Source organism: Boleophthalmus pectinirostris, unplaced genomic scaffold, assembly GCF_026225935.1.
Source record: "Boleophthalmus pectinirostris isolate CB_2022bp ecotype Guang Dong unplaced genomic scaffold, ASM2622593v1 HiC_scaffold_23, whole genome shotgun sequence".
NCBI lineage: Eukaryota > Metazoa > Chordata > Actinopteri > Gobiiformes > Gobiidae > Boleophthalmus > Boleophthalmus pectinirostris.
This window is the reverse complement of record NW_026571207.1, coordinates 12325785-12351264: the sequence shown is the minus strand read 5'-3', so window position 1 is coordinate 12351264 and position 25480 is coordinate 12325785. Positions and strand designations below refer to the sequence as shown.

At 37.2% G+C, this 25480-nt stretch overlaps 1 protein-coding gene across 1 annotated transcript in view; it reads right to left on the bottom strand.

The window, feature by feature from the left end:
• The window catches only part of tapt1a (transmembrane anterior posterior transformation 1a), a 30547-nt gene extending 5613 nt beyond the window's left edge, over positions 1–24934 (bottom strand). Inside the window, exons 1-13 of the mRNA XM_020917653.2 lie at positions 24607–24934; positions 22626–22756; positions 17168–17286; positions 13958–14120; positions 13322–13457; positions 12886–12983; positions 12379–12448; positions 12217–12297; positions 11221–11330; positions 11028–11087; positions 9992–10060; positions 9830–9906; positions 6056–6231 (exon numbers count right to left, since the gene is read on the bottom strand). Coding sequence (XP_020773312.2) covers positions 6056–6231; positions 9830–9906; positions 9992–10060; positions 11028–11087; positions 11221–11330; positions 12217–12297; positions 12379–12448; positions 12886–12983; positions 13322–13457; positions 13958–14120; positions 17168–17286; positions 22626–22756; positions 24607–24802 — 1486 coding nt within the window. The 5' untranslated portion in view covers positions 24803–24934. The remainder of the gene's footprint in view (positions 1–6055; positions 6232–9829; positions 9907–9991; positions 10061–11027; positions 11088–11220; positions 11331–12216; positions 12298–12378; positions 12449–12885; positions 12984–13321; positions 13458–13957; positions 14121–17167; positions 17287–22625; positions 22757–24606) is intronic.
• Between the last annotated feature and the right edge of the window lie 546 nt (positions 24935–25480).

Here is a 25480-nt window from a genome sequence, read left to right as displayed (position 1 = left end):
TTTTCTGGTGGAGGGTCCGTCAAAAGCTTTTCTCTGTGTAAATGTTATTGCTTTGTCTGGAATGTTTCACAATATGGTATTAATCCTTTCTATCTTCATGGAGATCACCCAGACCAAAATACAAGTCAGATCCGCAGAGAGGCGAGCTCACTCAATTCACAGCGAGAAGCCTGTTTTTCTAGGTATTTTTGAGTTATAAAACTACCTGTAACTGGATAAATATAAGGTAGAGCTGTTTAATGTCACACTGTGGAACATTCCAGGCAGAGCACTGACATCTCCACAAAAATAAGCCGGTGAGAGACACTCCACCAGAAAAATTACACAATGCACCTTTAACTTAAACTAGGCAGTAGCTGGAGGACTAAAGGTTAGGTTAGGTCAAATTGCTTTATTCGTACTCATAGGTAAATTTGTTTTGCAGATTTGAGAGGCAGGTCCCACATTTCACATTTCATTCATCCACATTATATACAATAAACACGAATAAAAACGCAGTTACAAAATTAATTGTTACAGTGCTCCAGTGCAAAATGGCTTTGTTCCATAAATAATTAATTAAATTAATCTATCACACTTGGCTAAAATCACAATAAATATTAAATATATATAAAAAAACATGATTTTTCCAATGCAATGTGCTAAAATTGATAAATAGATTACAGTTTATTCATATGTACGATTAGCCAGGCTGGCATCACCTAGTGCCTCCGCTCAATTTCATTTCTCTCCAGCGACTAGGTCAGGAATCGAAATACACTAGACTGTTTGCAATTGCGAGTCCGGGCACCAGCCAATCAGCGAAGAGCCATACATTCTGTGTTGGCAAAGATTCCCAAGATCGAGGATTTAAAGCCAAAAGAGAATGTTTGGTGAATTTTATCAAGGGGAAAGACATTATTGTCCTTCTTCCTACTGGATTTGGGGAAAACTAAATATACCAGTTAGCCCCGTTAGCAGCGCATTACATATGTCATGAACAAATAGCAGTGATTGATTAAATTTAAAAAAGTACCCAGCTACTGTCGAGAGAATGAATTCTAATGCTGTGAGGTCAGACGTTTCCATGAAGTGAAACCGGCTGATGAATCAGGTTAAAGTGCAACTGCAGCTCGAATGAAGCTCCTTTTAAAACATTTCGTTCTAGATCTTGGGACTAAAAGCCTCTGACCAGAGGGAAGCACCTGAAACTCTGAATTTAGTGGATGTTGCACGTTTTTAAAATACTCTGAGACATCCTCTAACTGTCTTGAGTAACGGGAGTCCAGGCTGCTCTGAGGACGGCCAAACACCTTACTTGCCCATTTAACCAACTGATTCAGGAGGGAAGAAGAGGGGTGGGGTCTGGAGGTATAAGAACAGCGTAATGGGTCTAAATCAGACCTGGGCATTGTACAGTTTTGGTTGAAACCGACTGGACCGTTTAAGCTAATTTGGAATTACAAAATATAAAAATAAACATATTTTATTATTTTATCTCATGCATGGACTAAAGCTGCATTGGTTTTATTTTAGAGGTTTTTTTAAATGACATTTTTTGTAAGGCAACATCACTTTTCATTGCTTAGTCATAACATAAACTCTTCCCAGTCTTACCAACTTGTCAAAACAATGTTATTTACTGCTTTTTATAAAGAAATACAGTTAATATTATGTAGAATTGAATTAAGACTTTTGGCCCTCCACAATATTTTCTGTTTCTGACCCCATGGAAAAAATAAGTGCCCATCCCTGCTCAAACAGGTATTCACATACAAACTGCGCCCCTGTAGTTAGGTGTCTGTAATCAGAAACATTTAATCAGGGCAGTCTTGTGTGGTGTCACGTAGTACTTGAAACTGTGGAGAAACTCAAGACTTAATTCTGTTCATGTGTCATAAAAATGGGTCTGTTGATCATAGATGTACAACTAAATGACAGACAGTAAAATTAACCCAAGACTGTAAAATTAATCCAAGAGCGCAGACATTTTCGAATGGGCTTCAGAGTGATGAAAATCTAGCACCGTTGCCATAGCGATTAAGAATATAAACAGAAAGCTGAAACCCATGTATCTGTCTTTTCTTTGTTATTTGAATCAACTCTTTTTTCAACCATTTCAATAGTTCTTGCAGACAATATCAACAGGTTTCAATGTGATGAAAAATAAGCAGCGTTGCCATAGCAATTAAAAATATAATCTGGAAACTGAAAACTATGAATACACGTTTTAGCATTTTTTTTTATTCATTTTGTATACTTTCATTTCAATAGTTCTTGTAGACAATCTCGAAGCGTTTCAGAGTGATGAAAACTTAGCAACACTGAAATTAGTTCTATCTTTTGAACTGACAAAAGTCCTCAAAATGTCGCCTATTGCAAGAGGTTGAATAGGCTGTTGCTCACATATACAGCTATCAATGACTTATGATTTTGCTAAGTTTTGTTCTTTCATTTTGGCAAGTAGCTGGAGCATGACACAACAACTTCAAACTTCAAACTTGCAAGAAGTGGCTGTCATGTTGTATATTGTTGCAGTGGAGTGGAGATGGAGTCATTTGGGTTCAGTAGTTTGTAAGAAAAACATGTGTAAGCTTTATTAAAACCTATTCACCATATGTTAAAGCAGGAGCGCTCATAAGTCTTGTCTGCCCTCAGGGGGTATCACAGCAGATGGCATTTCTACTGTTGTGTGACTGTTATTGTAAAAGGGACAACTGTGCTATTTCCCAAGCACACTGAAAAGAGCAACGATATGAAGGATCTGTAGCTAACATGGTTTATTGAATAATCTGATACGCTAAATAAATCATGGTTTGGAGAAAATTAGTTACTTTGATTACACGCAACTATAAAAGTGGTTTCCAAACAATTACTAACTGACTGTCTCTCTCTCATTTGTTCACATACTCACACATACTTTCTTAAAGGTCTTATATTACTCAAAACTGACTGAGCTTTAAGCGATGTTATAATGCTGTTACCTCATCAAAAACATATTCTCACACGTTTGAGTAAGTGTTTATTATTAGTCTGTCTACATCATTGTTTCCCAAAGACCGGATCATGACCCTCAGGTGAATCGCAAGAGATTTTTTTTGAGTCGCCTTGTCACAATTTGCATGTAGGTCTGCAATATAGAGTTCTGGCACTGATCTGCATGTTGCTCTCTCCTCCTGCACCCCGGACTGGAACGCGCTACAAAAAACGCAGACAGGCCTACCTATCTCATTAGAAATGTTAAGACATGTTTTGTATAATTTCTAATCTTTTTGTAATTATTTTGTTGGCTATTTCGTTCCAGTATTGCTGGTTCAATTTAATATTGAAAACAAAAATTAATGGGCTACATTTAATTCTCATTAATGTTACTGGACTGTTACTTGACCAATACTGGTCAAATTCATCTTTATTCTGTGATTTACGAATAATGTCTATTGACTTGGGTTGCGAAGGTATGTGACTTTTAAAATATGGGTCCCCAGAAAAAAAGTTTGGGAAACACTGGTCTACATCCCCAAAGCTCACAATGTCATGTCATGCAGTGGTAGTTTTCAACTTAAGAGCTCCTTTTACCTTTAACTGAGTAGAGATTGGCAATTTCACGATGGAAATTACCTAAATGATTCTAATGACGGTGTATGGAGTCTAAAAACATGGTAGAACACTTCCTGTATAAGGTGGAACATAGTGTTTTCAGTTTGAGAGAAGAACACAGTGCCTAAAAATGCAGGGCTCCAGTTTTAAACATGTGTGAATGAAACAAAACACAACCAGTATGTTTTTGATAAGGAAACAACACTATAACATAGATCAGAAAATAGCATAATATGGGACCTTTAAGTATCAAATGATAAAAAGTCTGTACTGTTTAAGTTCAGGAAATTCATATTGAAAAAGGTATTTATTTATTTTTACTTTAAACTTGTGATTGATCAATAAGAGGAAAAAAAAAAATCATACATTACACTGATACATTTTTCTGTCGTATCACCAGCCATACTTTGGCATGTTTGTGGTAATATTGTGTATTTTTTATCTTAAAAATTAAACAAGTAATTTCTTTCACTCTACTTCCACACCACAAAGACAAAAAGCATATCTGTGTATATCATATTAACATGTTATCATTCAGAAAAGTTACATATAGTGGAAGAATGACGATCTATTCAGGTCTAATAGACTATTAGAGCCTGTTATTTAGTCATGGTGTCAAAAACTAATTGTGAAACTGTAATTATGGCCTCCTTAAAACATAATGACAGATAATGGAATTCCTAATGTAACCCCAGCTCAGTGCCCATTATCCATGAGTATGTTGAAGCCTTCAGCCTATAGTGGGGCAGTTTTTGTGCAGAGGCAGAAAATATGAATTGATACTGTGCAGTAACACCATACCGGGGGTGTACTGCATGTATTTCTATGGCGGTGTGTCTGAAAACTGAAGAAAAAAATACAAAAGTCATTTAAACAGCACATTTTCAGGAGCATGTGATCAATGTGAGTGTTCATGGTCCTGTTTAGGTACTTGGTTTTCAACAAAAAAAAGGTGAGTGTGACAAACCTGAAATTTACTAATCTGATGTGTGAGAGACTTGTTTAACCGCACAAATAATCTCAACGGTTGCAGTTCCAACTAATTTAGTTCCTTCTGGTCAGATTGGGTTAAAACAAAGTTTCAGACAGAGCAGAGACCAGAGTTAGCGTCACACCTCCAAGAGATGTTGACGACATCAACTGCAAAGTATCAATAGAGGCTCGGTGGAGCTTTGATATTTGATGCCACACCATACAGAGAGTGCACCATCAGGATCCCAGCACAGCACTCTCCCACTGGGACACAGCTGTGAGGGGAGGAATAACTGCCTCTTCTGAGTGAATATATGACCGTATGGTGGGACTATTTCACTTTCTGTGTAGAGAAATTTTAAGGTAAGGCTGGGCAATATGACAACAGAAATGCAATTGTTTGAGTGGAACAGAAAATTTGTCAATCGTGACATGTCAGGTTCACCAAAAAAGGCAGATCACAGCCTTTTTCCCCACCTGCTTCTCTTATTGGTCAGTCACTGTCATACTCTGAGTTTAAACAGCCTTTTGATACATGATTTTTGTACAGATATATTGTATAAGCAGCTCTTGAGGTCAAAATAGGTTAGGCCATTGTTTCCCAAAGACTGATTTGCGATGTTTTTTGGGTTGCCTTGCCACGATCAGCATGTAGGTCGACAATATACAGTTCTGACACTGACATGCATGTTACACTCTCCTCCTGCACCCCGGACTGGAATGCGCTACAAAAACGCAAACAGGCCCACCTATCTCATTAGAAATGTTAAGACATGTTTTGTATAATTTATAATCTTTTTGTAATTATTTTATTGACTATTTTTTTCCAATATTGATGGTTCAAAAGAAATGGGCTACATTTAATGCCCAAATAGGCGATTTATGGATATAATTTATTGCTGGTTCAATTGCTGTTTTTCATTGTTCAAAACTTAAGTAATACTTATTGTTCAGAGAGACGCGATAAAATATTCTCATTAATGTCCAATAATGGTCCACCTTTATTTTGTGATTTACAAATAATGTCTATTGACTAGGGTCGCAAAGGTTTGTGACTTTTAAAATATGGGTGCGCAGAAAAAAAGTTTGGGAAACACCGGGTTAGACGAATACTGTCTGCACCCTGTTATAAAGGAAGTGCACGTTAGCATGTTGGTTGCTTTATCTACTCCGCTCTAATATGAAAAGTGTTCTGAAAGTTGTGATTAATTTGAATGTTTTGAAAGCATAAAGTAAGAGAGGAATCATTTTGGACCACAGCAAAATGTGAACTTAACTAGTTTAGCTTCTCATGATATTTAGAATTTACAGCAATTTTACTAGTTATGGCAATGTCGCATGTGGGCAGACGAAGCATAATGATCTTACTTACCTTTTCAAGCCAATATATACTAATGTGCACGAGTCATAATATAATCAAAATGGTTGTGGCTCCAAGAAAACTGTGATATTCTCAGCATAAAAAAACATCTACAATGCCATGGTTTTCAGTGTGTATGGTGATTACCTGTGGGAGTAGAACACGGCGCTGGCTCTGTGTCATTCTGTGTTGCCTCTGTGGTGGCTGTGCTCTCTGAAGCTGCAGGTTGCTCATAAAGTTTGTCCTCCATGTTGGCTCTCTTAATGAGGACACAGGACTTCCCCAGCAGCACGATACTGTTGAGAACTTTGAGTGTGAGGAGTCTAAGAAAAGAGAAAAACAGACACAAAAGTTATTTACCGTTTGTCGTCATGGATTTTGAGAATTTTATGACCCAATAAACTAATTTTACAATTCTTCAGTAGTTATTGATAAGATATTTCAAATATTTCTGGTACACTTATATGGCTGGATATCATTAAGAAGTTGCTGATACGATACATACCTTGATACATAGGCCATGACACAATTCGATATATTTCAAATCAATTCGATACGGTTCAATAAAAAACAAAGGCTAAATCATGGCTGTGATACTAAAAGTCTTTGTTAAACCACTTCTTGTGCAAATTTCTTATGAAATACGCCCATTTTAATCATCAAAACAGTGAAAATGTCAAATGTGTTGCATAACCCTGTTTCCTTCCTCTAAACAAGCAACAAAACTGTAGCCCTGTAACAAAATAATTTAGTAACATATACCAAAAAATACTCTTGGACATATACCGATACAGCAGTCCACGTTATCGATATTTCAGTATTTTTGCACACCTCTATACACTTATGTATCAGTAAGAGAGGCCAATATAACACTTACATGAATAGTTAAAACTGTTAAATTGCTGTCTCCCTTTTCAATTATGCAAGATTCACATAACATTTATTAGAGCTACAGTAGGCCATTATTTATTCACTCCCTCGGGACACTCAATGGCTACTTCTACACTTAGGGCCACAGTTACCATGGAATGAAGTAAGAGATTAAATATGATTGATGATGATGATGTACCAATAAGACTGTGTTCACACATGCACTCACCACATCTTAAACTGTGATTGAACCCAGAACTAAACCTGGACAAGACCAAGACTAAACCCAGTCTAAGAGCCAAACCAGGAACTACCAAACCAAGTGAACAGAGCAGAGCCTAAGACTAACTAACCTCCTTGTCATAGTCTGATCTCACCTGGTTTGCACTTGAAAGAGACCAATAGGAATATCAGGTGCCATGGTTGGGCGTCTGTGGCAAAAACTGCTGTTGTTGTGTTCTTGGGCAAGATACTTCACCCACATTATCTAGTATGAGTATCAAGTGAACGAATAATTGTAATAATTGTAAAGTGAATCTGAACGTCTGGAAAAGCACTATGTAAGAAAAAAGTAAACGGTAGGTGTTAGTTTGGAAAAAAAGTGCTTCATGACATCACAAGGTGGACTATTTTGAGCTTTGGAGATGGAGACTAATAATAAAGGACTACTCAAACATGTGTGAATGAATCAAAACACAATTCTGGGTATGTTTTTGAAGAGGTTGAAGCATTATAATATGGTTTAAAGTTCACAAGAGTATTTTTTGCATAAGATAGGCCCTTTAATATTATTTATATGAATCATTTAAAAGCAACATAGTGCCTCTCTTTTCTATGTTTATAATGGTAATGTATTCCATTCATTGCGGATTTTTCAGTGCATTTCATTTGCGATAACCACGTAACATTTGTTTTGATACAACTGGAACAAACCGGGTTAATTATTTTCCATCAACATCATGCTGAAAGAGTGAAGTTACGTAATAAAAACAATCCCATCTCATCAGCATGTTTAGAGCTTTGCATTTAGCTCACAGAATACTGAATCTTTAGCACCATCTCCCACTGCTCCCTGCCTCTGTCCGACGCAGGCCCGGGATGTTGATGCGCTTGTGGCTTACATGTGACGAGAGGCAGGAAGACACTTTGGGGTCTATGGAGCAGTGTGGCTGTGACAGGGTGGAGCACTGGGTCTATTTTTAAAGTCATGGCTTCTTCACGCGTAAGACTACAGATTGCGATGGAGATGATGATGCTGTGTACTGTCTGCCCCCGGGGGAAATGTTGAATGGTACAAACCCAATGGGACGTGGGTGCGTGGGGCAATCGGGTCTGCGCAGATGTGAGGACAAGGCTGATGGTTATGTAAGTGATCCTGGGTGTGTGGTGTAGTATGAGAGAGGGGGAGAGCAGTGGAAATGAGAAATCAATGTATATAAAGCTATTCATTTAGTGGTATAAAGCATAGCTAGAAAATATTCTCAAATATCTCATATAATTATGATAATGGGTATGATATCAAGATTTACAAATAGGGCTGCACACTGTATCACCAAAGTAATCATATTGTAAAACTGGCTGAAGCAATTGTTCAATATTGTAACTAGGGCTGGGTACCATTAAGAAGTTGCCAATACAATACATACATTGATACAGTGCACTTTTGATACAATACGATATATTTCAAATCGATTTGATGCGGTTCAATAAAACAATGATGGCTAAATCATGGCTGTAATATTAAAAGTCTTAGTTAAACCACTTCTTGTGTAAAGTGAACCTGAAACACGTCAATTTTAATCATCAAAACAGTGAAAATGTCAAATGTGTTGCATAAACGAGTTTCCTTCCTCTAAACAAGCAACAAAACTGCAGCGCTGTAACAAAATAATTTTGAAAAATATACAAAAAAATGCTCTTGGTGAAGTATCCATACAGCAGTCCCCAATATCGATACTGTATCATCACATTAAGTGATACGACAAATCGGTATTGCAACCGACCAAATTTATCACATTAATACCATGGTTCTCAAGTATGCAAAAAAGTATATTAAAATATCACAGTATCATATCATAATCTTTTCCAATACTGTGCAGCCCGCGACAAGATTCTCAAAAGGTTCACTGATGGAAATGTGACTGCCAGTGAGTGACCAATCACTCACACAACTTCACAAGCAAACTTCATAGGCAAGGAACGCAAAGTGTCTTGCCAACAACAGCAGTATGTACTCAACAGAACTAGGATCTAACTAGTGTTGTTCCAATACTGATACTTGGCTGTGGTATACTTGCCGATACCGATACCTGCTGATACTATAGTGTGAAGAAGTACACTGAGGCCACTTGATTTTGTAACATACAAGAACAAAAATAAATCTTCTAAAAAGCTATTTTTAAAGAAATGCCGGAATAATTCAGATTTTGAGGACTAAAATATTGGTGAAATGTATAATGATCTTGACAATAAGATTTAAGCTGATTTAAGCAGATTTAAGCAGTTTCACTTTCTACCACAAGGTCGATAAAAACAAAAGTGAGGCGTGTAAAAAGACACTCATCTTTGGGGCACATTGGCCAATTATGCAGAGTAAACAAAGTCCGTTTTAGCCCTGTTGTTGTTGCTGCTGTTCTCGGGCTGCACTCCTAATTATTTTACCAAGTTGAGCGTCCACACTAAAGGCTAAATTAAGGTATCAAAGAGGTTACACAAATGTCTTTTCTGTTATTATACGCGTGTTTTAAGTGTCTGCAGAAAAGAATCTGTGTTTAATCTCCTCTGAGCATTAGTGGTAGCATTAACCACTGAGGTAAACAGCATCGGCTCGCATCTATGGGTCCTTATTCAGGAAACTACACATTGGTATCGGACAGTGATTTTGTCTGAGGACTCATCGATACTGATACTTGAAAAATGTGCGGTAACCGTAGATCTAACCATCAAACTTAATGACCACTCTGCAACTTGAGCCACTGTTGTATTGTTAGTATTTTGAACACAAGCAAGACAAGTACTACACAAGCAAATATTTTTGCTCCAAATACTTACCCAAGATACAAGAGGAACACACAAGTGTATGCCAGTGCTCCTTGTACTTTCACTGAAGTCATGACCACTCTGATCAGCTGCAGAAACAGTCACACTCCATGTTAATGGTGATCTTTTTTCTCAAACAATTAAAAGTTTGTGTATATGTTGTGTCTCTCTTACCAGAACAGCAGAGGGCAGAGGAATGAAGCCCATCCTGCGGGCAACAGAATCACTATAGTCTGTATAAGCCTATAACACAGACAAAAGCAATTTGAATACTGCAAATAAATCTCAACATAAGTTTAAATTATTTCAATATATCTTGGGTAGGGCTGTTTTTATCGTCTGGAAACTAGGAAGTAATGCTGGTACGCTGTTAGAATGTTCATCTTCTTAGTGTCTGTCCTCTGAAAGTTGTTAAAAGCGCTTATAAACTCATCCCGGTGAATAATTAGGATGCCTGGAGTGCGTTAGGAAAGTGAGGAATAACTTTGGACCACTACAGACAGTTTAAAATAAATTTGTTCTGTTCCTGTTCTTTAGAAACAGGTGCAGTTCCTATTTTCATAGCTTTTCTGACTGCATTCAAAATAACCTGTCAAAATCAGTCAATGGGCTGTATACAAGTTTTCTTGCAAATTGGCAAAAAGTATAGTTTGAAATAAGAGGCAATACTTTGAAACAAGCCAAGGAGGTCTAACAAGTAAACGATTTAAACTTGTTAAAGGGCTCATATTACACTGTTTTCTGTTATGTTTCCTCATCAAATTCATACCTGGAGTTGTGTTTTGTTTCATTCTCACATTTAACAAAAGCTAACACGAGTTCATGTGGTAATACAGGAAGTGCTCCAATGTGTTTTTAAACTCTATACACCTTCACTAGAATCATTTGGATCATTTCAGCCCTGGAATCTCTACTGAACTAAAGGTAAAACGTAGCTATTAATGTAAAAACTACTTCTTCACAAGCTGAAACAGAGTGTTATGTAATATAACGAAGGGTTTACTCAAACATGTATGAATGAAACAAAACAACTCCAGGTATGTTTTTCTGAAGATAATGACTTAAAGCGTTCAAGAGTCAATTTTGCATAATACAGCTCATTTAAACCTACTCTATACATTTTTTATAGTGTACATCCCATACAAGCGCCGTGATTAGCTGCGTAGGCAAACTGTGGCTTACATAACAGTCATTATCAACTCAAACGTACATTTTTCTGTCGGCTGCTGAGGAGATCAAAGGCCAGGCTGGCTCTGTATTCGCTGTACACCTGAGGAAAGAGGGGATATGTTATGGAAATATAAGCCTGTGACTAATCTGGAGCAGTGTTCACACCGGCTGTCTGATGGACGATTACACATAATGATGATGACTACAATGGTGATGATGAAGCAGCGTCTTACCTCTGCACGGATGTTGTTGAATTTGGTGATGAAAGCGTGTTTGATAATGTCCACAGCAACCTCGGATATGACCACCATCACGACAGTGGGAATCAACTTCCACAGATGACCTAAAACGGCATACAGGTTAGAAGGGGGGAAGTAGACAGGAAAAGGGGGGGCAAAGGGGTCCGTTATCGCAGGCTCCAAGGTTTTAGGGGCCCAGAATTGGACACTCTTCCTATTAATTTACATCAAAAGGGGGCCCATGTAAGGCTTCTTGCCCCGGGCCCCCAAATTCCTGTCAACGGGCCTGGTCAGAACTATCCACAGGTTTCAGCATGATGAAAAATAAGCACTGTTGTCATATAAAAAGACAGTTCAAAACAAAATCTTATATCTTTTAAATTGTGCAAAGTGCTAAAATGGCACCTATAAATAGTAAGCTGAAAACATTTCATATATTGCAATCCATTTTTGCCACGTTACACATTTTTGCTACTCTGTGCTGTATTGCCTCTGGTCACCAACACAAGGCGAGTTAAGTTTATTTGTCTAATACAATTCGTACACACAGTAAACAAAGCAATGTAAACAAAATTAAACCAATATGCATAAACTGCTCAAGGATAATTGTGATATTTTTGCTGGAACTTAAACAACAAATTACATTGTACAAAAGAAAAGCGGAATCTTAAAATGTTAAAATTACTTTGTTGCATCGAGTCAGGTACTAAAATGCTTGAATCTAAGATCTTCTAACAAGTGAAAAGTGGCTTGAAAGTGTCACTAATTAAACAATAGCTCATAACATCATTACTGAAAATAGAAGATTTTAAAAAAAAAAAGAAGGTTTAATGTAAGTTTGACATGAATTGTATTATTTTTTGTCTCGTGTCTCGGGGTCATTGTGTTTTTGCGTTTTGTTTACCAAATAGTATACCTGTATATTGTACATAAATATGAACTTAACAATAAGTAGTGGATGAATAAAAAATAAAATAAATAAATACTCACCCATGTTCCACGCCATCTGCTCCATATTCCTCAGAACCACAATGAGGAGCAGGATATAGCTGGTGAATCTTTCTTTAATATCTGCTCGCAAAGCACATCAATTACACTTCAATTACATCACACAAACTATTAGTTACAAAAGACGTTTTAACCGTGTCTTACCACTGTTTGACATTTGGAATAAATTGCTCTTCCCAAATTTCTTGAAAACATTTCCTTTAATCTCCACAAACTAAAAAAACAAACAAAAACCCAACAACAACAGGGGAATAATTAACATAATCCATAAATTATTCAGAAGACAATCCTGTTGCAGTTACATCAGAAGAGTTTCATCAGTCTTATGCAAAATTTGATATAAGATTTTATATTTCGTCTGTTGTTGACTGAATAGATTTGTGATTTTGACAATACAGTTTTTCTTTTGACTAGTTTAGATTTAGATTTAGATTTAGGTAAGTTTCTATAAACTTTTTTTGGTTCATGCAAATGTACCTGTTCATGAAGTAATACGTTTTTACCTATTTATCTCAAACAAATGTCTTACTGTCTTACAACAAACTAAATTCTTTTGACAACTTAATATTCTGAATTCAGTCTATTGTAACTCATACAGATTGTTCTTCTTGTTGTGTGTGTATTGTGTGTGGCCGTGTGGGCAATACTGACGTTGTTGGACATCATGATGGTCAGCAGAGACTTGTTGTGGGAGTTGAAGGCCACGTTGAGTGTGGAGGCCTGCACCATGATGAGGATAGCGTGGAGAACTGGACAATACTCAGGAAATTGACATTCAAGACTGTTCTATTTTCAAAATACAATTACAATTATTTTTATTGTTGACTTGTCACAATTCTTGTAATTAATTGTAACAGCCTGAGAATAATCTACAAATTTTACTTAAAAAATATGCTAAAAACAATTCAGTAGAATAGTTATGTGCATAGTTTACCTTTCTATTGTCGTTTAAGGTTTATATACTACTCCTACTACCACTCCTACTTTTTCACTACCCCACTTACTCCTACTACTTGACAATATATATCTGTCCTAATTAAAATGGTAACAAGCAGCTTTAGAGTAACTGTTAGAGTCTGAAGGATACAGACGTAGAAGAGAGCCATGATGAAGTGGGGGATGACTCCGATGTTGTCCCTCTTTCGGGCTTTAGGTTCAGTGGCCGTCCAGTACAGAGCATCCAGGACGTCCTGACCGATGGAGGAGAAGAGCCGGTCGGCCACCTCAACACAGGAACACAGGACATTTAAAAATGACACTTCTTGTTCTACTTACAGATTATTGTTGTATCAACTGCTTCTCACTGCCGAGTGCAAGGTGCAATTTGAAATTGGCTCCCAACTAATCACCTCTCAGCTCTCATTAGTAAATAAATTCACTTTCTTTACACTTCCTCTTCTAATAACAAAAATGCCTTGACATGTTAATGTAAGCCTGCAGTTGTAACAAACTTATTATAACATGGTTAAAGGTCCTGTACCCGATTATTTTCCATGTATTTGGGCAAACTGCATTATATATTGTTATATTGTATATTCATAAAGTAACTGAGAAATAAGTTTGGACCACTGGAAATGGTTTAAAATGAACTTCTGTTTTGTGGTTGTAACATGTTGTATGCTAGGCGGACTGACTGAGAGGTAAAAATCAGGTAGAGTCCTTTTAAGAGCTAAAGAGAAGTAAATTCTGCATAACACGTGTCTTTTAAACGATCCATGTTTACCTCCAGCATGTTGTAGATGAGGTAGAGCTTGATAACAGACTGCCCGCGGATCAGGTGGTACATCATTGCGTAGTCCACATAGTGCATCATATAGTAACACAGGAGCAGGATCAGGCCTTTGAGCATGTCACACACCTGGGCCGGCTGCAGCAGTCGACTCCCACTGAAACAACACACACACATTTTTATTCAACCACATAAAACTACAACTGAAGAACATGAGCAGCCTTTGGACATTTTACATGGATAGTGATTGTATGGAGTTTAAATGGTTCTGCGCTCATCATGCAAAACATCAAGAAATAAAACTACACACTATGGACGGTAGGTTCCATAACAAAAAGAAAATTGAATATCGTCAACTGACCAAACATTTTAACTACGTTTTTTCCACTCGTCCAAATAGCTGTCAGAACTGAAGAAACTATTTTGACGGTGATGGTAAATGGGAGACCTTTGCCAAAGCAATTAAAGATTAAACAAATCCAGCTATTACACTTTTGTCATGGGAAAGATTCTTCAAAAAGTTCTTCAAAACAGGAAGATGCCATGTGACAGAAACCAAGGGATTTTTCTGGTTGTTGTAGTAATTATCTATATTTTATTCATTAGCCCATCGCATTTAGTCCAGCATTTTTTTCATTTCTTGGAACAGATCTCAAAACAAAGGTCAGCATAGATATTTTAAACTATTTTAAACATTATATACAGCCTGTACATGTTTCAGGCTCATGTTTATGGCTGCCATTTGGAGGACTTTTGGCCATTTGCAAGATACACTAAAAATAGTTTTGAAGTGTTAATTGCAATGGTACCGGGCCCAGTTTTCCATTACTGTGAAACCCATGTATATGCAAATGAGAGAAAAACTAAGATTATCGTTAAGTGGCTATAATTTTGCTTGGCCACAGAACAAGGCGACTAAATGAGCTTAATCAAGTGTCTGTTTGGCGAATAAGAGCGCAGCTGATCGTCGCACTGGAAGACATTCACATCTGGGGCTCATTGTGTGCACGATAAAAGATACTGATTGGACTACACTGTGATTGACCTAAAAAGGGAAAAGAAATTATTAGCTTTTTGTGATTTAGACAATAATATACAAATGAGCCTAGCCGAACACTTTAGCCATCAATTGTGCTTAAAAAAGATTAATGTGGAATACTGTTTATCATGAAAAAAATGTTTGAGGTTGGAGTACCATCTAGTGGTATGGTTAGGTATTGTAACTGATTTTGTCATTTATTCAACTAATAGAACAGTTGTCATTGTATTTTGGTTGTCAGGCTTTTCAAGTAGTAGTTTTAACCTTGATGGACTTCGAGCACAGAGATCAGCTGGTCTGCTAAAAAAATAATCGAGTCTGGTTGAACGCTGGCTTACTGTAAATACATATGATGATATAAAAAATATTATAATATATTGTATGGGCCAAAATTGGTCTGATTAATTGTCCTATTGGCTGCTACAAAAAGTTCAGTACAAGACAGATTTAAGACCTTTTTTTTATTCAAAGATTAAAAAATATTATTGAACTGTTGACAGTTATTTTATTAGGTATACAGGTTCATACTCATCGCTGATAGCTTTGTTTTTGGACATAGTTATTACCATTTTAAATGCAAGGGGAATTGCATTGCTTTATTCCACATTTCTTTCTTTAAATGTAAACATGGAAGGATATGACAAACTCATGGTATAAAACAAAACCCTCGGGTGTGCACAGGCAAAAGAAAATCACTATCAGCTCAACAATAATGAGCACGGATGCTGCTCAGAATAAAATAAAAATAAACTTTAAAAAGGAGGAATGAATGGTGCCTTTTAAATGAAAAAGTGGAGATCTGATGGAGCAGAGCTGTAGAGCAGTGAGAGATGCTCTGAGCCTACCTGGTCCTGTGGCAGTACGGACAGACGTGTGTGCGGCTGGGAGGAGGCAAGGAGAGAACTCACACAAGAGGGAACAACACATTGGTGTGTATGTACTGTATACAGCCAGGCCAAAGACATGAATGTACATCTCATCTCAAAGTAGTAGTGTTTGATACAAAGGAATACACTCAATTCTCAATACTGATTCTGATACCACAATGATAATAAAAAACACTGTTTATTTAGACAACAGAATGCAATTTTCAACATTAAATCGGAGTACCGTATTTTCCGCACCATAGGGCGTGCTCATAAGCCTCCAACCCCATCAAAAAACGACTGCGTGCCCCGCAATCCAGAGCGCCCTATACACAAATCCACTCTGGCGTCCAAGGACAACTTCAGCAAAACTACAAAGCCGCACCACCTGCAGCGCACGCAAACACGCACAGAGCAGACAGCGACCGCGCAGCGACAAACACCCGGAGCCACACTAATCACTTCACGTGAACGAGGAATGGAAGAACGAACCGAAAAAGCGAATGCAATGTGCCACTTCTAGCGACAACTGAACAACTGAGTCACTGCAAACACGCCAACAATCCAGCGGTCCAGGACAGCAAGCTCCCTACACGCCACAATTGAACAAAGCCCAGAGTCACCGTGAACGCGCCAAACAAAGTCCGACTGAGCCATCTAACTGTTGTGTTTCCTTTCAGGTCAAGTCAGGTGCGGTTTATTTGTGAAAAAATTTTGAAAATAGACCATTCTATGAAACTGCACCTTATAATCCAGAGCGCCTAATAGTGTGGAAAATACGGTACTTCTTTTTATATTACTATGTGATCTTATATCTATGTAGGTTCCATAGTGGTCCATGGGTGTATACTAGTCTGTCTGGTCTTATACTTCTTCTGACACAGCTCAAGATCTTTCTAAAGCTATACAGTAGAGGTTAATTTCCGTTTTTAGTATCGATACTTGTTAGTTTCAATCGCAGTTTTCGATTAGTATCTGCTTTTCAAACAAACTTTCTCTTTTGTGTAGGTCAATGTTTTATGTGCTTTGTCCTTGATACTAAACAATGGGCATTCACAATCTAATTCTTAATAATGTTATTAATTCAAAAATAGGCCAAAATGAAGTTATGATAGTCAATAGCAATCTTTACAAAACTTTACTTTCTGTATCTTGCGCTCTACAATATCTATAATTCAATGCCCCCATTATACATCAAAAGAACAGAATCTAACATTAAATTTCTGTAGAACTTTTGCCAACAGAGAAAGTCAGTGAACGAATCTGGTAGTGGAGAAGTTGTGAAGGTGGAGAGTTTACCTAAAGCCGCAGCAGGGCAGTGTGAGGAGGCGGAGCGTGGCCAGCAGCACCCTGAGGGGCAGCAGGGTGAACGCGTACAAGAAGGCGTCCATGCACAGGAAGAAGCCAAACAGCATCAGCTACAACACACAGGCACAACATCAGGCCAGATACAAGTTAAACCCTCACATACACAGTTAGGACACAACATGCACTGACAAAACTCGCAACCATTATTGTTTTACATAATGGATTCTTATTGACTGGAATAAAATGGAGCAAAGGATCATGGTCGATGTAGTTCTAAATCTTTTGATTACCTTACCACTGCACCAAAATACACTTTACTTTATATTAGGGGTGGGCAAAAACACAGAAATATGGATATATTGTATCACTTAAATGTGATGATACAGTATGGATATTGTGGACTGTTGTATCAATCGCCAAGAGTATTTTTTGGTGTATTTTACTCAATTATTTGGTTACAGCACTACAGTTTTGTTGCTTGTTCACAGGAAGGAAACTCGTTTATGCAACACATTTGACATTTTCACTGTTCTGATGATTAAAATGGGGATGTTTCATATGAACTTTGCACAAGAAGTGGTTTAACAAAGACTTTTAGTGTCACAGCCATGATTTAGGCTTTTTTTTTTTTTTTTTTACTTGAACCGTATTAAATCAATTTGAAATATATTGTATCAATATATCGTATCAAAAGTGCCCTGTATCAAAATATGTATCGCATCATGGCCTATGTATCGAGGTACGTAACGTATTAAGTGGTAAGTGATACCCAGCCCTACTTTACATCGAGTCCAAAATCAAATAAAAAAAATTGTAATTGAATGGCTTTTACTAAACTTTATTATGATTATGATGATTAATTATTTTAATGTATTATTATTTTTATTTAAATAAATACATATTATAATTTAATAATAATATAATTTATTTATGTATTATTTTTCATTTCATTTATAATTTTGATGTTTGTTTGACTATAGATCTGCATCAGTCACTTTCCACACCCACTCCATTGGTTAGGCTTTGTCATGTTGAGACATATGACCTGAACTATTCTGTTGTTTTGAAACTAAATGGAGGTCCCAAGTTAGGCATGGAGGAGTGCCACAGTGATAAATCCTGCAGTTGAGTGTTATTTTCTGTATTTGCATGTGTTACCTGTCCAAAGAGGACAACTTTATTCCTTATGCAATTATAAAATGAAAACAGCAAGAGACAAGAAAAAAGCGCGTAGTGTCCTGAACACACAGGAGACAGTTTATGAATAGTTTTATAGCTACTCATTAAAACTACACAAACGATGTTCCAGCGTGAATGAGACAGCTCACGAATCATACAGGCGAACACAGTGAAAAGGCAAAGCTCCTCACCTGGATATGTTCAGGGCACGTGCAGAGCAGGGCTTGTCTTACTCGCTCCATGGTCCAGGTGCTTTAGTCCCAAACTCAACTAAAACCTTCTATGTGCGGTATATCCAATGAGTGCACTTTAGTGTAAATAGTAAAATGAAGGGTGACTTGAACACTTTACGCAAACAAAACCACGTGTTTGCAAGGTTCGCCATTAGTTTAAATGTGCGCAGGTTCAGGTCAGGTCCCAGTATTTGAACCCATTTGCTCAGAGCCGTGTAAACATTAATTGGTTCATAGTAAAATTGTAAAATTCTGCAGATCATGTGCATGGAGACTCATTAAAAGCCTGATCCCGTCAGATCTCAGAAGTTAAGCAGGCTGGGCCTGGGTAGTACTTGGATGGGAGACCGCTACGAATTGCAGGTGCCACAGTGGGGCGCCAGTGGCAAAAACTGTCGTTGTGTCTTTAGGCAAGACACTTCACCCACATTGCCTAGTATGAAAGTGGCTTGGGTGTGAGTGATGGTGGTGGTTGGAGGGGCCGATGGCGCAGATTGGCAGCCTCGCTTCTGTCAGTCTGCCCCAGGGCAGCTGTGGCTACAGTAGTAGCTTACCACCACTGAGTGTGGAGTGACTGAATAATGAACTGTAAAGCGCTTTGGGTATCTTAAAAGGTGCTATATAAATGCAATCAATCAATCAATCATACATATACTGCAATATTGTGGTTAAAGCGACAACCCTACTTGCTGCATGTCTATTCAAATTGTGTTTTGGATACGAATCTGACCAATCATGCAAAATCTAAATTTAAATCATAATTTGGAGGCAAGATTATTATTATTTTTTACTATTACTATTATCTGAATTAAAGGCAACTAATCCAACACACTAAACCTAATTGTTTTTGAAAACACCTGCTCTTCACTTCTACATTTCACACACTTATTCTGTATAGTCTTTTTTTTTCTTTAATTTTCTTTGACCAACTCCAAACTATTTCAAAAGTGCAGACTACACCAGAGTTTAAAGGAATGAGGAAACGAGCAGGCCATGTGATTGGTCGTGGCTGGTGACACAAGAAAAGAAAAGGATGCAATTCTTCTGTTTTCATTTCCCCTAAGACAAAAGCCTCAAATTATATCCAAATGTGTTATATGTTGTTTCTGTTTATTGACAGAATTGCTGCAGTATAAATACTAAGAAGAGCCAATTTCTTGCACAGACAAAATAGGACTCATGAGTAAAGACTGCCATCTAGTGATTTTTAAGGGAACAACAAAAATAGCGCCTCATAAACACATTATTTCAATGTTTACCTTATTGGGTATTCAACTCAAATGAAAACCTGTAAGGTTATAATACATCATTTATTTTGCATTTTAATAGGTGCAAGACAATAATTATAAAAGTAATATAGTTGTGTTTTTGTATGTTTTCAGTATTACTCTCAGTGATGCTCTTTGTCTCTTACACTTTGGTTTATGCAGAAAGATGAGAAACCAGGAGTTACTACTTACTACATAGGTCCTTTGCATCATCTGAGTGCAGTCATAATGAAGAAATTACTCTTGTGAAAACATTTTTGTTAATTTTGCAACTCCACAATAATTGCACTATGAGGGAATGTTAGAGGAAATGTAAAATTATACACATTACAGATGGGACAATTCCCACAAGGCATGACACAAGATTGGATCTAACAGGATGAGATAAAAAAAACATTTTGTGGATGAGTTCTCAATTTTGGCCAGACAATTTTCTGTTCCACTGCTCTTTTTGTTAAACCTAAATGTAAACATATGGAATTAAAAATCTATTTGTGCATGCACAATCTTGTGGCAATTTTATCTCATAAGATTTTGTCCCATTTCCAATATACATTAAAGGCGCTGCACCTGGTTTATACTCTTAAAAACTGAAAAATAGAACTAGTTCATTTTAAACAATTTGCAGTGGTTCCAAAGTTATTCCTCACTTACCTTATACATTCCGAGCATCATAATTATTCATGGTGATGAGTTTATAAGCGCGTTTCACAACTTTCAGAGACCAGAGCAGACCTTTGCCGTGACAGTAAAGCTAACAACAACTACCATGCTAATGTGCACTTACTGATTATCAAATAGTAAAAGCTTTATAATTAGATGCAGACAGCATGTAGCAGGGATATTTTGACCTTAAAAGCTGTTTATACAATATATATGTAATGGGGCAAGACAGATTTTGCTCAAATACATGGGGAATGAAATCGGGTACAGAGACTTTAAAAATATTATTTTTCACCATGACATTTACATAACTTCACTGTGGATGTCTGTAAATGTATTAACCCTTATGTGGTGTTTTTGTCCTTTACAGACCTGAAAGCATGTTCATCTTGTGATTAAGTTGACTCAACATTAATGAAATTCAGGAATTTTTTGCCCATCTGTGCACCTCTGCACTTTCTAAAGATAGAATCAATTTAAAATGTTTTCATAACTGTATATATGAATTACAATTACATTTTTGTTTTGTGTCCTGGACCACAGACCAAGCACAACAGAGTGGATTTTGCAGTGTTTTCAAACTGTAAAGTCCCACAGACACATCCACAGCACAGAGGACATCTCACTGAACAGAATCATACCCCACCTTCCCCCCGATACACAAACAACATGAACCTTATGGATCAAATATTTAGATTGTTTGAGCAAAACACACATACACCCATGCCAGAAGCACATACATAAGAGCTGCTCCTGTGTATACCCCTGAGGGGCAGTTTGGAGCTGTCTGTTTAGTCAAAAGAATTAGAGTTAAAGGGTGTTTCCTGCCGAAACACTGAAACATACAGTCCACACAGTGTATCTGTGGCCTGAACATTACAATGAACACATGTACTCTTCCTCATCCATCTACAGATGGAGTAGATTCTCTCTCTATCATCCAACAATGTGCTTTCAAAACAGTGGATGAAGTCTGATCATTTGTTTGGAAACAGTAACATGTAATTGTGACATCACTAGGTTGAATCTACTCAGATGTGCCCATAATTGTGAATAAAAGCTATGCAAAGGTAACATGTAAAACTTTATGAACAGAACTTTGAAATAAAGTGTGCATGCACTGCTCATGGAAATGTATGCACTGCTCATGGAAATAAAGTGTTTTGTACCTGTAGGAACAATGTGCAGGCCACATGGCTTATGTTATGCAAATAAGGTCATATTCAATTCAATATTTAACCAAAACAGTTAATATATTTGTTATGAAAATACAAGAATGACACACTGGACAAATGTTCTTGAGGTGCTAAACAAGATTTCATCCAAAAAGGATAATAGTATTTTTTTATGTGAGAGCAAAGCAGTCGTATGTGGACGCACACTATATGGACCTATATAAACATGACTGTCAATAAATTATATTTGTTCAGCATTTTTGGGGTGAGGCTCCCATCTAAACAAATCACAATGCTTTCAAAACTGAACTTTTACAAAACATCAAAATAGCCTAGTGTGCGTTTATACATCACTACATATTACATTCTGAATAACTACAGAAAAAAACTTATGCTTTATTTAGTGTCATCTTAACACACAAATTTGACATTTTCTTTTAATAGAAAAATGACTAAACTATACACCAGTGTGTTCGTCTTGAGAGCCATTACAAGAGGAAAACTCACAATTATCTTACACTATATGTGCCTAAGGCAAGTCTAAAGTGATGGATGGGTCCTTTTTTTTTATTTGTGCAAAAACTTACAATGTATTCCAAACAGAACTTCTACTAAAAGTTAGCATACTCTTACGTGTGTTTGCACATCAAAAAATGTTTGTTGCTGAAAGTTATGCAGTTTTTAGCAATTTTTAGATATACTTTTCTCTTTATAAGGTTCATAATAACTAGATAAATTTCCAAAAATAAATAGAACAACCAAATATTGAAAGTCACGGGTCCTTTTGTGACCCTGAGCACTAAATCTGTAAACACGAAACGTACACCGCATAAGGGTTAATCTGGAATACACCCACCCATTTAATGAACAACAAAATCGCAGACTGTATTGTGGTATCGATGTACACGATGTATCCGTTTATATACTGTACCTTCTCCAGTTCTTTGGGTATCCGCATGCATGTATACACCCTCTCCCGCTGCTCTGTGTATTTAGCCTCATTGTGCTCCAGGAAATAGCCACTGGTGAGTTCTGTACAAATGAAGCGTGACAGCGATGGATCTGGAACACACAGACAACAGTCAGTCAGTCAGGGCCTTTCTCTTAAAACAATTCCTTCAATATAAAAGGGGATGGAAGGGGAAAACATGAAATTATTAAAAAGGTAAAACTGCTTGATTCCATGGAAATAAAAGTACCTTACTTCCATAGAGATGTATTTTATGATATACTGTGGAAGATTATAGCCAAAGGAACATTATTTCCATGGAAACAAGCAGGAGGCCAAATAAAAGTCAGGTTTGTGGTGATGCAAGCTTGCTCAAAGTAAGGCTGCTCTACATTTTCCAATGCATTATGCATTTGTTTGGCTAAAAGTTACATACTGTAGCTTTAAAAAATTTAAACAAAAAACTGTTAGTGATAATTGTTAGTGTCAGTCTCTTTTTCTTTTTTGTTTGTTTTCGTTCTAAAATGATAAAAGTTTGTTGCAAATTTAGTCTCGGATTAGGTTCATCCCAGTCAAGTCTCATTTTGGTCCAAGTTCAGATTTTGTTTAGACCTGTTTTAAATCGCTGTGTCTATTAAGAGGAAACACTAAAACTGGTTTTGTATAGTTCATGTTGAGTAATAGACCAATATTTTCTAAGGTGGTATTTTATTTGCTTATTATAATCATCAATAATAATGGGTTTGTTGAATTTCTATTTAATTGGAGTCTGACTGCCAGTAGACGACTCAAGCATAATCTGTTACTATATTTGATTTATACTGTATCCATTATTGAAGTCAATTGACAGCTAACAGGACTAACTTGTTAATAACTTCAACAGCTTTTGCCCCCTTTTGCATTCTAACTCACGAATGACCCCATACTGTCCTGAACATTATTCCACTTCACTTGTTAGAAAACTGTAAATTGTCAAACATCATTATCCAAACACAAAGCTGAACAGACTGGACACTCAAAATATGTGCTGCATGTGCTGAGAAGGGGCATCAGGGTTAATTGGGGTTGGGGTTAAGATGTCCTCAGTTTCAGTTAGTAAATATAGCCGTCCTCTAAACATGGGGTCAAAATCACAACAGCTGCACCATGAACTAGAGCTCAAAATAAGTTAGTGGCAGTCACAGTAGTAGTAGTAGTAGTAGTAGTAGTTGAAGTAGCAGTACCAGTAGTCGAAATATCAGTAATAGTAGAAGTAGCAGTAATAGTAGTAATAGTAGTAGTAGTTGTAGTAATAGTATTCTGTAACTTCCAACAGTTATCTTATCTCACCCATATCCACAATGTATGTCAACAAATGCACTTTAACCTGGTGACATTATATTTGCAGTATTAGCTCCAACTAGGCTACATTTTGACAGTGATGTAAGTTTACTGTAGAGCAAAATTACTTGGTGTTTACAGTGGAAATATTGCATAATAGTGAGATAGTTAATAGTTAATTTGTAGCTAAGGTCACACAGGTTGTAGCAATGTAACCCATGTAAAATGCCTAGAAAGTATTTGGCTCTAGTCTAACATGGAAAAGAGTTTGTTGACATTTTTACACACAGATCTACACAGGCTCACTTTAACTTTTCCGGGTTATTCAAACTATGATCAAGAATAATCGTTTTAAGATGAACTTTAAGTTAGCAGAATATTAATTATCGTACATTAGCTTGTATAAAGGAGCTAGCATTGTAGGCGTGTTACAGATCTGGCAGATGTTTACCACCACAAAACATTGCGCTTCTCCAGCCGATGAACACAACGTGGTAGCAGACTTGATTAGGTACATTGGTCAAGTTGAAAGCTAAACTCTTGGACCATAAAATAGACGGAGTGATAAATATATAAAAGAAACATTAATTAGCAAAAGATGAAGGCGTCAACAGCAGAGGTACCCTTGCCCACCACGGCTTACCTGGGGAGTGCTCCTGCTGATCACTTGTCAAGTCGCCAACGTGGCTAACGTCGTAAAAGCCCAGAGTTTCGGGGTTCCCCGGAGTTAGCGGCATCTCTGCGGACTTATATGAGTCATCCCACGGCCGTGTGTGCCTCCTCCTTCGACCATCAGGCTCCTTCTCCTCTGACAGCTCCGAGCTCATCATGTCCGCCATCTTTACTTTAGAAGCTGCCGCCGTGCGCGGTGCGTCGTGCGCGCGCTGCTCAACGTCATCAGCGTCAGGACCAGAGACTGTGTGAAAGTCTAGTATAAGACTGGACCATACAGTCTACGGTCTGGACCATACAGTCTATGATCTGGTTGCCTGGAAATCCAGAAGGATATCTCTCATTATGTCTGTGGTCTGGACCGTACTGTTTATGATCTGGACTGCGGTCACTTTATTCAAATGATGTATTAGATACCATCATTAAACTTTCTGGTTGTGTCAGTATTATAATTATTTTACTCACAATGCATATATTGTGTAGCTTATAGGGTCTCAAACACTACTAGTGTTACTTTTTAATGCTTAAATATTTATTTTATTTTTTATGTCAAACATGAAAAAAAAAAGAATTTAGGCCTACTTTACTCTAAATTTTGACCAGCTGTGAAATATATCCGTGTTTCACGATGAAATAGCAATTTTCTTTCAGTGCCTTTTCCTGTCTGTCCACTTGGTGGCACTAAAGGTCCATCCACTTGTGTGGCTCTTTCACAGAGCTCTTTCCCCACAACCATTAACATGACATACAGAAATCCTATATAAGCAGGCCAAGTCTTTGCTAATGCCTCTATAGGTGACAATATCATAGAATGATTTATATGTGCACATTGTTCTATGTTTTTG